This window comes from Podarcis gaigeae (assembly GCF_964106915.1).
Source record: "Podarcis gaigeae genome assembly, chromosome: 7".
Taxonomy (NCBI): Eukaryota; Metazoa; Chordata; class Lepidosauria; order Squamata; family Lacertidae; genus Podarcis; species Podarcis gaigeae.
In genome coordinates this window covers 80,240,439-80,255,552 of record NC_139683.1, presented here as the reverse complement: position 1 = coordinate 80,255,552, position 15,114 = coordinate 80,240,439, and the positions used below count along the sequence as shown (strand labels likewise).

The window sequence follows — 15,114 nt, the reverse complement described above, 5'->3', positions numbered from 1 at the left end:
GGTAGAAATTGAAGGAAGATTAAAAGCTGTTTAACTTTACTGATTTCGTTGGTGTTTTGCCTGCTTTGGTTTGGGGTTTTTTTGGAGGGGGGTCTTTATTGCTCTAGTTTTATTATTATATTTTATTGTACTTGGATTATTGTTGTTTGCCATCTTTTGGCGAAAAAGCAGGCTATGATGTCAGCAAACAAATACTTTTTTTCACTCATAGCAGTACATAGCTACTGAAAGGGGTCCATAAGGAGTTCAAATTTGTCCCATGAGGATGTTTCTTCAGGACAACACCCACCTGCCTCACACCTCATGCCAAATGTGATATCATGTGGCTGCCAATGCAAAATTGGGAGCTTTAAAGTGTATTCTCAATTGCACATTGACAAGGGAAAGGTCGATGCCCATAGGATCAGCTGCATGTGATACTTCAAAGCACCTGGTCACTGGGCATCATTGTGATGTCAGGCAATTGAAAGGTGGGCAGCCCTACCCAGATGTCAAATTTAGCCTGATAAGGATTTGGCTCACAGAGCCAAAAAGATTCTCTATCTGTGCCCACTGCCATATAAACAACAGCCATATCCTTAGATGACTTTGCAGAGAGTTTACAAAAGTTTCAATTAATTTATATACAGTATATATGATAAACTAATGCCTTTCTTAGAGCCCTCTCCCTAAAGGAATATCCCTAGGATACAAAAGGAGGACTTTGGATAATTCAACAGAGCAATAAATGTTAAATGCGATTCAGGTATTAAAATAATATAAAATCAGAGTAGTTTACTGTTAGAATTATGTTAAATGTTTACTCAGAAAATGACATCTAGGTTAGCTATACTCTTGGACGGATTTCTACAATACAGTCTGGATCAGTGTAATAACAATATTAATTCCCCCCTCCCCCCTTCAAACCATACAGAATTACATTAACATGGATCAAACAAACTTGTGCCTGGTACAAAACTGATAATTATTAGAATAGGAATATAAGAATTGGGTTATAGACCTAATTCTCTATTTACAGACTTCTAAAAATAATTCCACCTTTCTGTTTATTGCTGCATAAAAGGCATTTGACTGCAGGTGGCGCTGTGGGTAAAAGCCTCAGTGCCTAGGACTTGCCGATCGAAAGGTCGGCGGTTCGAATCCCTGCGGCGGGGTGCGCTCCCGTCGTTCGGTCCCAGCGCCTGCCAACCTAGCAGTTCGAAAGCACCCCCGGGTGCAAGTAGATAAATAGGGACCGCTTACCAGCGGGAAGGTAAACGGCGTTTCCGTGTGCGGCTCTGGCTCGCCAGATGCAGCTTTGTCATGCTGGCCACGTGACCCGGAAGTGTCTCCGGACAGCGCTGGCCCCTGGCCTCTTGAGTGAGATGGGCGCACAACCCCAGAGTCTGGCAAGACTGGCCCGTACGGGCAGGGGTACCTCTACCTTTACCTTTTAATAAGTTCTAAATAAGAAAGTGGAGAAGGGTCTGTAAGCATGACCAAATTTATCTATATCCTGGCTGGGGAGACAGATGTCTATAAAAATATAGGAATTCCTAACATTTCTATTTCTGTTCCCATTACACTCGGTGATATTTGAATAATATGCAAACTAAATCTCTCTTCTGCTTTTTAATAACATGCAAACAAAATTGAACTTATTTATTTGGCAAGAAGGCCTGCCGAAGGGAAAGAAAGAAAGAAAGAAAGAAAGAAAGAAAGAAAGAAAGAAAGAAAGAAAGAAAGACTAGTAAAAGGCAGACATACCCTGCCCCAAAGCTGGCTCCTTTTGTTACAACTTATCTACACTTCAGGTGGAAACTACTGCAAATAGAGCCATGATAAGATGATCAAGAACACTGCATAGGCACTTCTCTTCCTTCCTTCTCCCCACTTGTAGGCCAATTCCCCCTTTCCTGTCATTTTGGGGCCTTAAACGCAATTAGTGCTACATCTGCAGCAGTCTTTTCCCAAATGGTTGTTAGCTTGAACCATGGTTTGCAAAAACCATTCCTAGGCATTGGTTGCAAACTGTGGTTTGAAGCTAACTATGGTTAGCAAAAAGCACAGATATAGATGTAAAACTAGTCCAGAGGTAGCTAACATGGGGTCCTCCTGATGGGACTGTAACTCCAATCATACATGACCATTGGCTGTACTGGCTGGAGATGATGGAAGTCGGGAGTTAAACACATGAAGAGCACCAGGTTGGCTACTGCTGCTGTAATCATTATTAAGTTCCACCAATGAAAAGGTAGAATAATTCATGAAAGTATGTTTGAGGTGGGCAGGATGCAAGATGTTCTCCTAAGCCAGAAACTTATGTGAACTTATTTACAAAGTTGCCTTAACATGTCTTCTTAAAAAGCAGCAAACTCCAAAGTCAATTCCTGTGACCCCCTTAAAGTTTATCAACTGGATCTCATAGTCATTGTTGCTATTTTCTGGCTGATGGAAACTTTGCGTTCTCTGTTGTCCCCTCCTCCTCCTTGCTTGAGTGCCTGCACAACAGATGATAATTACATGGTAGGCAAAACAATTTTCAGCCTGGTTTGCGTTTTATTAAGAAAGGTATCCCCCCTCCCCACCTTGCATAACAGTCTGCGCCTGCAATGTGAACTTCTTCCTCCTCCTCCTCCGCCGCCTCCAAGCAAATGCCTCTCAGGTTCCCAGGTTTCTATCTCAAGCAGAAAGAGCAAGGAGAAGCTAACTGGGGCAGAACGGAAGAGAAACCCAGCAAAAAAATCCTTTCAGTTAAGTTCCCAGGAATTGCAGACATCCCAAGGCTCCAAAATAGATCTTGGAGGTCAAACTTCTAGATAAAAGAGAGTTTGACAGGTTCTACAGAGCAGCTAAACCACTGAAGTTTCAGCTTGTACTGGATCTGAATGCTGATCTTTCAAGAGGAAGGGCTTTTAGCTCAGGAGATGCAAAGGCAGGCAAACCAAAGCGGCCTGGAAGCAGAGAGAGTCAGAAACTGCAGAACCAGAACCAGAACAGCGCTCCAGTCAGTTTTATCCTGGTTTCATCTATTAGGTTCTCCTATCTTAAAAATGGGATGTGCGGTGGAAAAGGCCACAATCTCAACTGGCTTGTAGCAGGGATGGAAAGATTAAAAGCACTCCCTGGTAAGAGCAGGGAATTCCAGGCATGGGGAGTGTGTGCGATTTTGCCCCACCTTTTTGTGTGAACTTGGGGAAATAGGCGTTGAAGTGAGAGTGTTGTTGTCCCAGTGATAAATGCATGTCCGCTGTATTTCTACGTTTTGGATCTGGTAGTAGCTGTCATTGTCCCAATATGTTAGTTATTTTTCATTTATACCGATTTTTGTATATTGTACCTAATCATTCTGCCCAAAACAGTTGAACGCATATTCTAGATTGCTTAAGACAGGTAAGTTGCCCCTTACCTGTTCTGATGCAAGACGGAAAGTCAAAGAGACTGGGTAAAGGCTAACACTTTCAGTTTATGGACAAGGTGTAATAATTAGTTAATCCAGACTCAATTAATCAGAAATGGGAATGATTCTTTGATGTGCCCACACAGAAATGTCCCTCTATCCACTGCCCCAAAGATAAGTTCAAACAAGCCCAGAGGCTTTTCTCTCTTTCCTTTTCCTTTAGCACAAATTTATCCAATAAACAATAAAAGGGGGGGAGAGAAAGTGTCAGAAGGAGGAAATTGCTTTTCTGTAGAAATGGTTTCTTTCCTTAGTTTCTGCCAGCTTTAAAAGTCACCTTTAAATCTGAAGTGCAGAACACAGGAAATCTATTTTGTAGGAATAAGTCATCCTTCAGAACAATACATGAAAGCTTCCTTTTCCGTGTTTAATAACAGGGGAGTGTTTAGCATTAATATAAGAAACACATGAGAGCTTGGGCACAATAGAACAACATCATAACTCCATTTGTGGAGCAAAAGGAACACAACATCAGTTCATTTAAGACTATTTATATGCTAAATTTTCCAGAATAAATAAAAATGGCTTTATTATACAAAATGTCTCATCACACACAGTGCACAACTGCCAAGGCCATCAGAAGTGCTTGTAAAATGGTATTTGTTCAAGCAAAAATGCATTACTTTGAAACAGATTGGAGGCGGCAAGTTATTTTAACAGGTTTAACTCAATTATTGAAGGATGTCTATGCCCTTTCCAATAAATATTTTCTGGAGGGAAGGAAGTGCTTCTCTCTGCACTTAAAGAACAGCAATGTGCATGTCTTCATCAGGACCTGCGAGAACTGCCATCCTGCAAGAGAAAAACTTGCTTTGACAACCTATCCAGTCCAGCATCCTTGCTAGCGCTGCAGACAGAAGGGCGGTCCAGTGTTAGAATCCTACCTTTCACATCCGGCCGATACTGCATTCCATCATCCTTTTTCCCCAATAAGCTTGTGTCGTCGGAGTCTATTTGAGGAAAACCATAAAAGGAACCAAAGATATTTATTGCTTTGTTGTATTATTTTGATACCTGAGAAGGCTACTGAACAGCAAGTAGGTGGTGAAACACTGTATTTTTCATGCAGCTTAAGAAGACAATATTGTCCAGAGTTGCTCTTATGTATTTCTTGTATGTGGGTTAATTTTTGAACTCCAGGAGATGCAGAAAGGGGAAACGAAGCAGCAAAACGTTCCACAGATTTGGTACGTCTCCTTAGATAAGGGGAGTCAAGTGTAGTGAACAAATGTGGTCATGATATCACGTTTTAAGGTTGGTTGTGATACTTTATCTTAGTCCCAAACTAAATCAACCCTCAGCGTATGAGGTGTGATGCCTGGACAACATATACACTCCTTCCTCTTGTTACCATAATATTTTCATTTTCCAAGCATCACAGCTTTGTTCCTTCAAATCCCCTAGGTGCAGAAACAGCCATTAGGGCAAGATTATGTTCAGTCTCCAACAGCAGGCTATAAACTAGTGCCAGAAACATAGAAAACTGCATGGCCTTTCTCTGCAATGTAACCCTCTGAAAAAATTCCACCATCTTAAATCTCTCTCTCTCTCTCTCTGTTAATTCTTCCACCTATCTTCCTTTCATGAAGAGGGAACCTTGTGGCTGTGTCAGATAGCCTGGAGGACCCTAGACCGTGAGAACATACCTCTATTCTTTTCCAAGTCTCCTAAGCCATTTTGATAGTAAATGCAGTTTTCATTGTGGAACACTGGGCCTTTATGTGTGGGCACTGAAGTGTACCCAACTGCATTTTATCCTTGGATATTCCTCTAAGCCCTGAACCACCAGCAAATGTTGTGGGAATGTGAAAGGAAGAGGAGGAGCCTTGCTGCTCTTTGCAGCCTTTGCTGGATGAGTGCTCCAGTACTCAAACTGCACAGCAGGAGAGCATAGAACCACTAAAGACATCTTTTTGTTAAAAAATAAAGTTCACACAACAGCATGTGCTTCATTCTCAGTGGTGTCACAGACTATACCCAATCAGAGCAATGTTGCCTTTCTAAAAAATGTTAGATCCTTGCAGCAGAACCCAGTCTGTCTTGAAAATCACCGGCCGTGGGCAGCAAATCATATTTATTATGCAAAAACAACTTATTGAAAACAGGATTGTGTGTATTCTGCACTTAAAATTGGGGTGGGTTATCACAATTCTGTGCCAAAACAAGTTTGTGAACTATATAAACTGCACTTTAAGCAGATTTACATGATTTCCCTTCCTTTGCAGACTACTGCATATTCTCCATTTTTAATTTATTCTGCAGTGGGTGGGACAAGACGCTATACAGAGCACAGAAATGCACACACACATGTTTGATGAAAATTGAACCTCTTAGACAACTCAATCCTTCGCATCTTTTCTGTGCTTATTCAGAACCCTATTTCTAACTCTGACGTGAAAAAGCAATTGTACAATTTGCCCTTTCTCAGTCTGCTGGTGGACATTGTTTTCTACTGAAAATAAAATTTGGAGTACCTGAGCAATGTCCAAGGTGTCTGATATCAATCTGTTCTTGTCTCAGGCAAGATGCTTCTCGAACAAAGCATGGGTTGTTATAGGAACTTCCGTCAGATGCGCAAACAGGATTAAAACTGTAGCCGCTGCAGTCTATGTTGCAGACGCACCTATTGACACAAACATGAACTTGGATGAGGACCGATTAATTCGGCACTCTGCATTTTGTACAAGTTTCTGCACGCTGTATATGAAAGGTAATCATAGTCCTCATTAACACAAACACCTACTTCATTTAATAATATTACTGAGTCAAAGCATCTAAAATGCACCCTTGAACCCATGGCCCTGACAGCGCAGCACATAATACTCACAGCCACTCTCACTCCTGTGGCCATCCTCCTAGAGATTTCCACTACTTTGCACTGACATTAGACCACCAGGCTACCTGTGATTTCAAGGCCAACTTGCGGGTCACTTTGGTGATCAGTCGTGCACTAAAGTGATACAGGGGCCAAGGACAGACTTTGGTCATCTTCCACAATACAAGCACTTCAGATGAGGACTGGACCACGTGAAAAATGAACATAAGATTTTAGTTGCAGTTCATTCACTTTCAGCTTTGTATTCTTGTCATTAAAGAGCACCTCTAGACATTCCTATTTCAGTTTCTAACACTGCCGGTATTCAGAGGCAAATAGGACTGAATCCAGAGGGGTGGGACTACACAGAAAAACCTCTTAGCACACATGAATTCCTTCTGCGGAATCAGTGCTATCATCTTTCAATGTCTGAGAAATGGTCCATTTAGTAAATGGCCCATTTAGTCTCAGAGTGGCCAATCAGATGTCTGTGGGAAGCTTGCAACGAAATCCTAAGTGCAACAGCACTCTGCCCATGCACAAGGAACTGCTGCCCATTGATTGCAATGGAACTAAGTGTATCTGGATCATGGGGTTATATTCAGAGCAGAATTGGGGACAATGTAGGACGTGGGGGGGGGGGAGAGAGAAGTCCCGTTATGCAAGTGAAAGTTGTTCTGCTCCCATATTTTTTTAGCTGAATACCAGCCATAATAATTAAACGTAGACTGAAAAATGCAGCTTTTAAAAAAAGAAATGCATCACATTTTTTTTGTCAGGGTGGCAGGGTATCACTAGGCAACAGACAAATTTCTGTTCCTTCCTATAAGTCAGGAAAAAGTTGTGGTGGTGGTGGTTTTCTTTTAAAGCAAAATAAATAAATAAATTTATTGCTGCAGGGCGGGGGGAAAGCTGCAGTAACAAAAGCATTCATTCATGCTTTTCAAAACCCTGTCACATTGGTTTGATTATGCTGTTCTGAAAAACAGGATCATGCAATCTGGATTACTTCCTATCGCATTCAGCTAAACCACTAGAAGGCTTTTCAGCAGAGTGTTTCATCTCACAAGCAACAGAGAGTTGTAAAAGAGAAAGCTTATGCATCCAGCATCCTGGTGTAGGTTGCACAACTTCCGACATTCCCCACCTCCGCAAGAATGCTGAAGACAACTGTATATTGCATCATGGCAGGAACCTGAAACCCATTCAACCATCTTAGAGGGGCACCAAAAACAGGGTTTATTCAGATGCTGCAGAGCCACCATAGTTATGCAGGCCTACAGCTATGGATATGCACAGCAAGGTCTACTCCATTTTCCAGGAAATGGGTTGAGGCCTGGAAGTAATCAGCTTCATAATAAAGATGGCATTATCTAGCATTGTGGGACATCTATGGGAGAAGAAAAGGCTGAGGAGCAAACACTGCACAAATCCAGATTTTCTAAGACGGTTGGATGGCGTCTTGTACGCCTCCTTCCAGCAATTCCTGAGCCAAGCTGGTCCCAAATGCATTGCGCTGCTTTCCTTTGGACCACATCAGCAAAGGGGGGTCTTGTTGTCTGGGCAGCCCAGGACCTCCATACACACTGTCCAGGCTTGCGCCCCTGGAAGGTGGTTTGACTTTGCACACTCCATTGTTTATCGACACAGACAGAGGCCAACCACAAGCTAGCAGTGAAGGTTCACGGTTGCAGAACATACAGGAGCTCCATTCAGGTACTCTGAATGGTCCTCCCCTCTACCACCAACCTTCATACGTTGAGCAGGCAGGTCTGAATAGGGCTGTAACTGCCTTAGGTTGGGCACAGTTACAGTATTCCCCCCAGTGAGACCTGATTGTACAGGGTTCCTATAAAGACATCTGAGCACATCAGTCCTTTATCCTCCAAGTGGGAGAAGGAGCCAGGTAAAAAAAGGTAAAGGTGCCCCTGACCATTAGGTCCAGTTGCGGACGACTCTGGGGTTGCGCGCTCATCTCGCTCTATAGGCCGAGGGAGCCGGCGTTTGTCCACAGCTTCCGGGTCATGTGGCCAGTATGACTAAGCCGTTGCTGGCGAACCAGAACACTGTTTACCTTCCCACCGGAGAGGTACCTATTTATCTACTTGCACTTTGACGTGCTCTCGAACTGCTAGGTTGGCAGGAACAGGGACCAAGCTACGGGAGCTCACCCCGGTCACAGGGATTCGAACCGCCGACCTTCTGATCAGCCAGCCCTAGGTTTTGTGGTTTAGACCACAGCACCACCCGCCAGAGCACATAGTTTTCTGCTCTCTATGGGACATAATTTCAGAACGCCTGGATGGGAGGTTCAGATCAGAAGAATCTTTATTTGCATCAGCCACTAGCCATATCAATAAAACAAAACAAAATAAAATGTACTGAAGACAGAGGTAAAAACTTAACTATACAAAATACATTTGGGAGGTTGACATCAATAATCAAATAATAGATCTTATTCTAATTGCCCCCACCATAAACTTTGCAGTTTTTGCTGTCACCTGATCATCTTGATCTGCTAGAAGAAAGGACAGAGTAGCAATGGTTGAGCGACCTGGTATGGACAGTAGTAGAGGGGTAATAATCTCACTCCTCAAATCTTTATAAAGAGTGCAGGCTAGACGCACATGAACCACTAATTCAATACTGCCATCTCCACATGGACATAACCGTTTTTCCAGTGGAATTTACCTGGGTGGGAAGCATTAATGACATGAATGTTTGCATATTATATACATAATTGAAGAGGGAGATGCAACATCAAGCTATGGAGTACTGACTTCTTACCTAACTTGAAAACATTCTTTTGGTGGGATCAGTAGAGGCCAGATAAATGATCTAGGGGCATATCTAGCCAGCAGCCAGCCAGCTGAATGTCCCGGGTCTAAACTATCAGAGTAGAGTGTATTGGTCTGGACTGATACTGCTCCAAGGTAACATCAGAATCCATATTTGCTCTCAAAGGATTTGCAACTTACGGATCAGGAATTGGTTAAATTGCAGGCAGCAAGAGTAGGAATAAATGGGCAGTTCTGTGAAGAGTAAGGAAGCTTTGGCAAACCTCTCCCTTTATTATCCCCTACAAGAAGAGTTTTGTCAAATCTTCTGGTGCTGTTCAGTGTTGAGGAAATGGGTTTAAAGAGCACTGGCTACATATACACCAAACATTTAAAGCACCCTGCCAAAGCATTCTGGAAGTTATAAATCGTTAAGGATGTTGGGAACTGTAGCTCTGTGAGGGGTACACTAAAGTTCCCAAAATTTGGATGTGTGTGCTTTAAATGTATGATATGTATGAAGTCTGAGTTGCTGTGGGAGTCAAGAAGTGGGTGGGGCAAATTTTGCTCACCATTCAGTCCTTGCTCAGTTGAAAAGACAGCTGCCCACCGTCCAATTAAATATTAGTTGCTGACACAGGTGCTGAAGAAAAAAACCTGAGCTAAATTTGACAGATGTAGCTTTCCCTCTGTAAAGACCAAAAGCCACATATCGCAACGGTGTCAAGTGGAATTTCCACAGCAGGCTATCCTAAAACCACAGTTGCTTTTGACTAGAATATTAGCTTCTTCCTCTCAGTAGGAAACCAAAGTTGCCTTGAGAGAGGTGATGTTCCATCCCAAGGGTTGCCATGGATACGTCCAGTCACAAGCTTCCAGCTGTGGCGTTCAACCCTGTCAGTGTCATTTAAGGGTAATTGAAAACAACAGGTCACTAAGCAAAGTGGCACAATTTGTTCAAATGCCCATTTGCAGGGGGTCACTCTGGCTAAGCATGGAAGGAAGATGCCTTGCTCGACTTCATGGACCTCGGCAGAGAAACATGTAGCTTAAGAAGAAGAGTATCTCTCAGGAAACATATTTATTTCTGACATTTGTATCCTTCCTTAACCTCCTAGGAGTTTGAGACAAGAGTCAATCCTTCTAATTAATCCTCACAACAATCTCGTCAGGTAAATTCAGCTGAAAGGGGATTAGGTGACTGAAGGTCACCCACTCAGTTTCATTACTGAAGGGACGTTGTAGTTCAGGTCGACCATTTCTGGATAAGGCCCCACAGCCCTCTGTCACTCAGAGGGGAAAGCTGCATTCCACACGTGGTACTTCTAGTTCTAACAAACTGGGTGCACCCACCCCCCAAATATCGAAATGTTTAGCTCTGACAATGCTTATCAACTTGTTTTGTGGGTAGAAGTCTTGGTAACTTGACACCCTCACCTCCTAATGGATTAACACCATCAAAGCTCACAGCACTCTTCCATCCCTTCGCAGGAAACAGCTATGTGAGAGGATCTCTAAACAGATGCCAGCATGAGTCAAGTCCTTGGGTTTCTGGGGCATCCCAAAATCTGTGAGCGTTTCCCAACTGACCAGAGAAATCTATGGCCTAGTTCACATACAGACATGCATGCTTTGATGACTTCCCTCTGGTATATCCAGTGGGATTTCTGGATTCAACCCCTTCACCACCCTTTGAACAAGACTCCCATGCCATATCACATCGCAAGCTTCTTTTGCGAGCATCCTCATTTTCAAGAATGATCTTATTAGCCAACATTGGTGTGTGTGTGTGTGTGTGTGTGTTGATGTTTGAAAAACACAAAGCCCAAAGAGACCTTTCACGTGTGGGATTGTTTGCACAGTTCATTGGAGCAGAGCCATTTGTTTGGCTTTTGTATATGTCAGGCATTGCACTCTTTGCTTTTGTAACCAAGCCAACACTCTACATAAGAACATCCAGAGACCCTCACAAAACTTAACATATTTTCATTGGTGTTCAGGAGAGCAGTAGGAAGATGTGATGTGATGTGATTGTTCTTGGCACAGCTGGATTTTTAAAAAATATAGATGCAGAAAGCAAACCAGTGGCTCTTAAGTTCCGGTAACGCTTTAGCAAGTCGATATCAAGTGGCAATTGTTTCAGTGATTAAAAAAATCTAGATCATTTATCTGCTCAGTCTGTGATAATGTTAATCATATTTTGAAAAACCTCCTTGCACTTGAAAAATAGCAAATCAAATATCTTGGACAATTTTAGGGCATGCCTGGAAAATAACATGTGTCAAAGCAAAACAGGGAAGCACCTGATTTACTATAATACTCTGCTAGGAAACATAATTCTTAGGATACACTTCTGCACACATTTAAAGATTTTGTCGCTCTAGTCATGAAATAGCTCCTCCCAAAACCTCTACTTCCATCAAGGAGGGAGAATTCAATGCAGGTAAAGGACTGAGAGAGAGAAAGATGCTCAGACCTTATTTGTAAGTTTCTTCCTATGCTGCTCTGCAGAACACTGGAAGGACCAGAAGGATGGGAGTCAATGGCATGCTTGCATCCTATGCTGTTGTTATACTGCCAAAATAACTACATAACCACCAGCCTCATCCACATGTTCCTTCAAATGTAATTAGAGTTGTGTAGCAGCAGCTACACCACTGCTGGCAATGTTTGAATAAAATTTCTGTTAACTACGCTTGAAGATCTCTAGATCAAGAGAAGTAGGATTAAATGCACCTAGTTATGTGTGCGTAACCACACAAATTACTAGTACAGCTCCAAAGCCATGTCTGAAACGTAACTCTATGTACGTTTGGAAAAACAAAGCTGGCAGGAGACAGTTGTAGATAAATACCAATTAATGAGCAAAGCTTCTCTACTGCAAACGGCACCCTCTCCACCCCAATTTGAACAGGACAAGCAGGAGCTGACCTCTGGGCACATGTTATGGTTGAATTATGGTTGGGTAGGCTGAATTTATTGATCTGAAATGACTAGCCACGCAACTGGTAGCAGACAAAGCTACATTACTTTATCTGCTGGCAATATTTCTCTCCCGATTTCTCTTTCCTGTTTTCATTATCAAACTCCACTTGGAAAAACTCACACCTCTGCTATCCCTAAATCCAAAATTCATAGTGTGGCCCAAGGACAGCTGTCCGGTTGTGGCACATGCTATGGTTGGAATTGTTATGCAGGTTGATGTGGGCATGCAGCTGGAGGGGAAGGGTTCTGTTGGATTGCACCTAAAATAAATGTTAGGAAAACCAGATCATCACTCTCATAATACTGAAAATAATGCAATCCAACAGTGGATCCAACGGTCAAGAAGGCGGTTTCTGCATGTGCTGTAGAGGGAAGTCAGGAGCAGATGGGGCCCGTCGACCTGGGAAGGTAGCCCATCTAGAAGGACAGCTCTGATCCTAAGCCTCTGCTGCCTTGCAAAAAAAGCTGATGAGTAAACCCTACACAAATCCAGAGTGGAATCTCTAAGACTGTTGGATGGCCCCTTGCATAACTCTTTCTGGCAACTCCTGCAGCCAAGTTGATGCCAAATGTATTGCTCTGCTTTCTTTTGGACCACATCAATGAGTCCGAAAGAGGGGTTCTTGTCTTCTGGGCAGCCCAGGACCTCCATATACACTGCCCAGGCTTGTGCCCCAGGGAGGTGACTTTGGTGCTAATAATGCAGAGGTTTGACTTCACCCCTGGAGGTATACTCCATTGTCTCTCAAGACAGATGGATGCCAACAATAATAAGGGAGATTTTTTTTAAGAAATACACATTATCAAGATGCTTCTTCTGTGTATTTGGAGGATCTTGATGGAAGTTATTTCCTTTCTCCCACGTTATCATTTATTTATTTATTTATGAAATAAAATAACAGGGATGAATTATAATTTAGAGATATTTTCTCAGCAGGAATTGTTCACATATTTATATGCAGGAATGTCACATACTGTACTAATTTGAATCTATCCAAATGTTAATTTTCCAGCCGTGCTGTGCAGCTCATGACAACCACCTGCTCAAAATTCACATCTTTCTCTTAATCAGCCCAATAAACATTAAAATAAAGCACCAAAAGGAAAAAAAATCTGCCGAGATAATAGAAGTGATAAAGTTGTGTATATTTCTGTGCTGGATGTAATGTGCTGTGGTACCTCTGACAGTCTAATTACAGAATACTGCTTAGAATGAAAAATGCAAGTTTGCAACCTTTTCTAAGGATGCTTTTAAACCCAGAATGAAGATGAGGCTGCTCCACCATAATGGCTGCATGCCTCAATAGACTGTGGGAAAGCATATGCTCTCTAAATATAGGTGAACATTTGACTTTTGCATGGCTGGAATAAAGCTTACTGTTCAAAGGTAAGTAACACAGCCATTTCCTGCATCCACTTTGGCCTATGCCCGCACCCCCCCCCCCAGGTTGTCTCAAGGACATATGGCCATGAAGCTACAAATGGCTCCCCCAACACACAGCCCCCTAAGAGTCACTTGTCCCCCTTATGGGTGATGTTCTGTTCTGTTGTTGTGTTTCTTTGTTTTATGTTGGAAGCTGCCCAGAGTGGCTCGGACAACCCAGTCAGATGCATGGGATACAACAAATACATCATCTGCATCTTCCTCCTCCACCTCCTCATTATCATTACTTACCCAACATTTTCTGCATCTTCATCACACTCAGCCCTATACTTGCAAACGCCACACTTGGAATGTTTTCTTTGAACTTCAGTTCCAGATCCTTCATATTCTAGAGCAAGATCAAGCCAACACAAAGTATTGTTTAATTAAATAAAAATAAAACAACAGCAAGAGAGAACACATTTTCATATTATTGACACTTTCCCTTGAAAGCGGCTTGCATGGAGTCATCCTGTTTGTCCTCACAAGGTGTCTGATGAGACTGAGACATGGCAGCTAACCCACAGCCAGCCCAGTGAGCCTCATGACCCAACTGGGGGGGGGGTGACCCCACATCTCTCTACCCAATTGCTCTTTCCGCCATACTACACCAGCTCACAACATTAGCTAAAAGATTTGTATACTCAAACTTTTTGCCACTGGAGATAAAAAAAACCTGCATGCTGGTACACAGCAGATGCAATTTACTCTACGGTAGCTACCTAATCTAAATATCTGAATTTGCTGCCGTTCCGAATGACAAAATGGAAATGTTTCACATGCATATATTACTGCAAATTGATCGTTATACTGAAGTTTTCCTCTGCAGTCAAATATCCAAGAATACAATGGATGCCAGGTTGTTATTATCCAAAAGCAGCAAGTGCTTTGGCTTTATAAACCAGGGGTTGGGGACAGAACTAAGCTTGGGTGTGCTGAATGAAACCACAAACACCTGAGAAGCTCTTTATGCAGAAAGCACCTTGCAAATGCCAGATTTACACCAGCACAAGCATGACTGATAAAAACTGGTATTTCAGTGTTTGAAATATTTATCACTACCATTGTTAAACATCTTTGAGTGCTCAAATGTTTCACATAAATTATCTTACAATACTTACAGCAATTTTGTAAAGTAGTCAAGTGTCATTATTCCCATGTTACATTTTTTTTTATTAAAGTTATTTATTTGTAACATTTATATTCTGCCTTTTCTGCAATGAGCTCAAGTTGGCAAACGGGGTGGGAGCCTGAAACTGCGGCTTGTCTGAAGCCACTTAAGTGAGTTTGTAGCAATGGCGCATTTTTGAATTGGCATCTTCCACATTTGCCACTCTTGGCCACTGTACTACACCAGCTCCCCTATACATTAATCTGAGGCAGTGATCACGTCACACTAAACCATGGTTTAAATTGTACTGGAATGTGCATGGGCTGCAGCAAGCCTCAGACTTGGGTGTGTCCTCTCTCCTCTCAAGTATCTAAAAGGAGGAACCCAGAAGCTTTTGCAGTAGCTTATTGGTACAGCCACAGAGGAAAGACTACAGTTCACTGGTAGACCATCTGCTTTGCATTCAGAATGTCCCAGGATAAATCTCCAGACCCCTGCCTTGGAAATGTGGCATTTCAGGTAAATATAAACAATACTGACCAATGCTCTGATTCAGTACAAGGC

General features: G+C 42.5%; 1 protein-coding gene across 2 annotated transcripts in view; it reads right to left on the bottom strand.

Annotated features, from left to right (window-relative positions):
* TMEFF1 (transmembrane protein with EGF like and two follistatin like domains 1) overlaps positions 1-15,114 on the bottom strand; it is a gene marked incomplete at its 5' end in the record, with an annotated part of 73,767 nt that overhangs the window by 6,886 nt on the left and 51,767 nt on the right. For both annotated transcript variants that reach the window (XM_083749722.1, XM_083749721.1), the window contains 3 exons: positions 4,324-4,389; positions 5,914-6,062; positions 13,692-13,788. In XM_083749722.1, the coding sequence (XP_083605848.1) occupies positions 4,324-4,389; positions 5,914-6,062; positions 13,692-13,788 (312 nt within the window). The remainder of the gene's footprint in view (positions 1-4,323; positions 4,390-5,913; positions 6,063-13,691; positions 13,789-15,114) is intronic.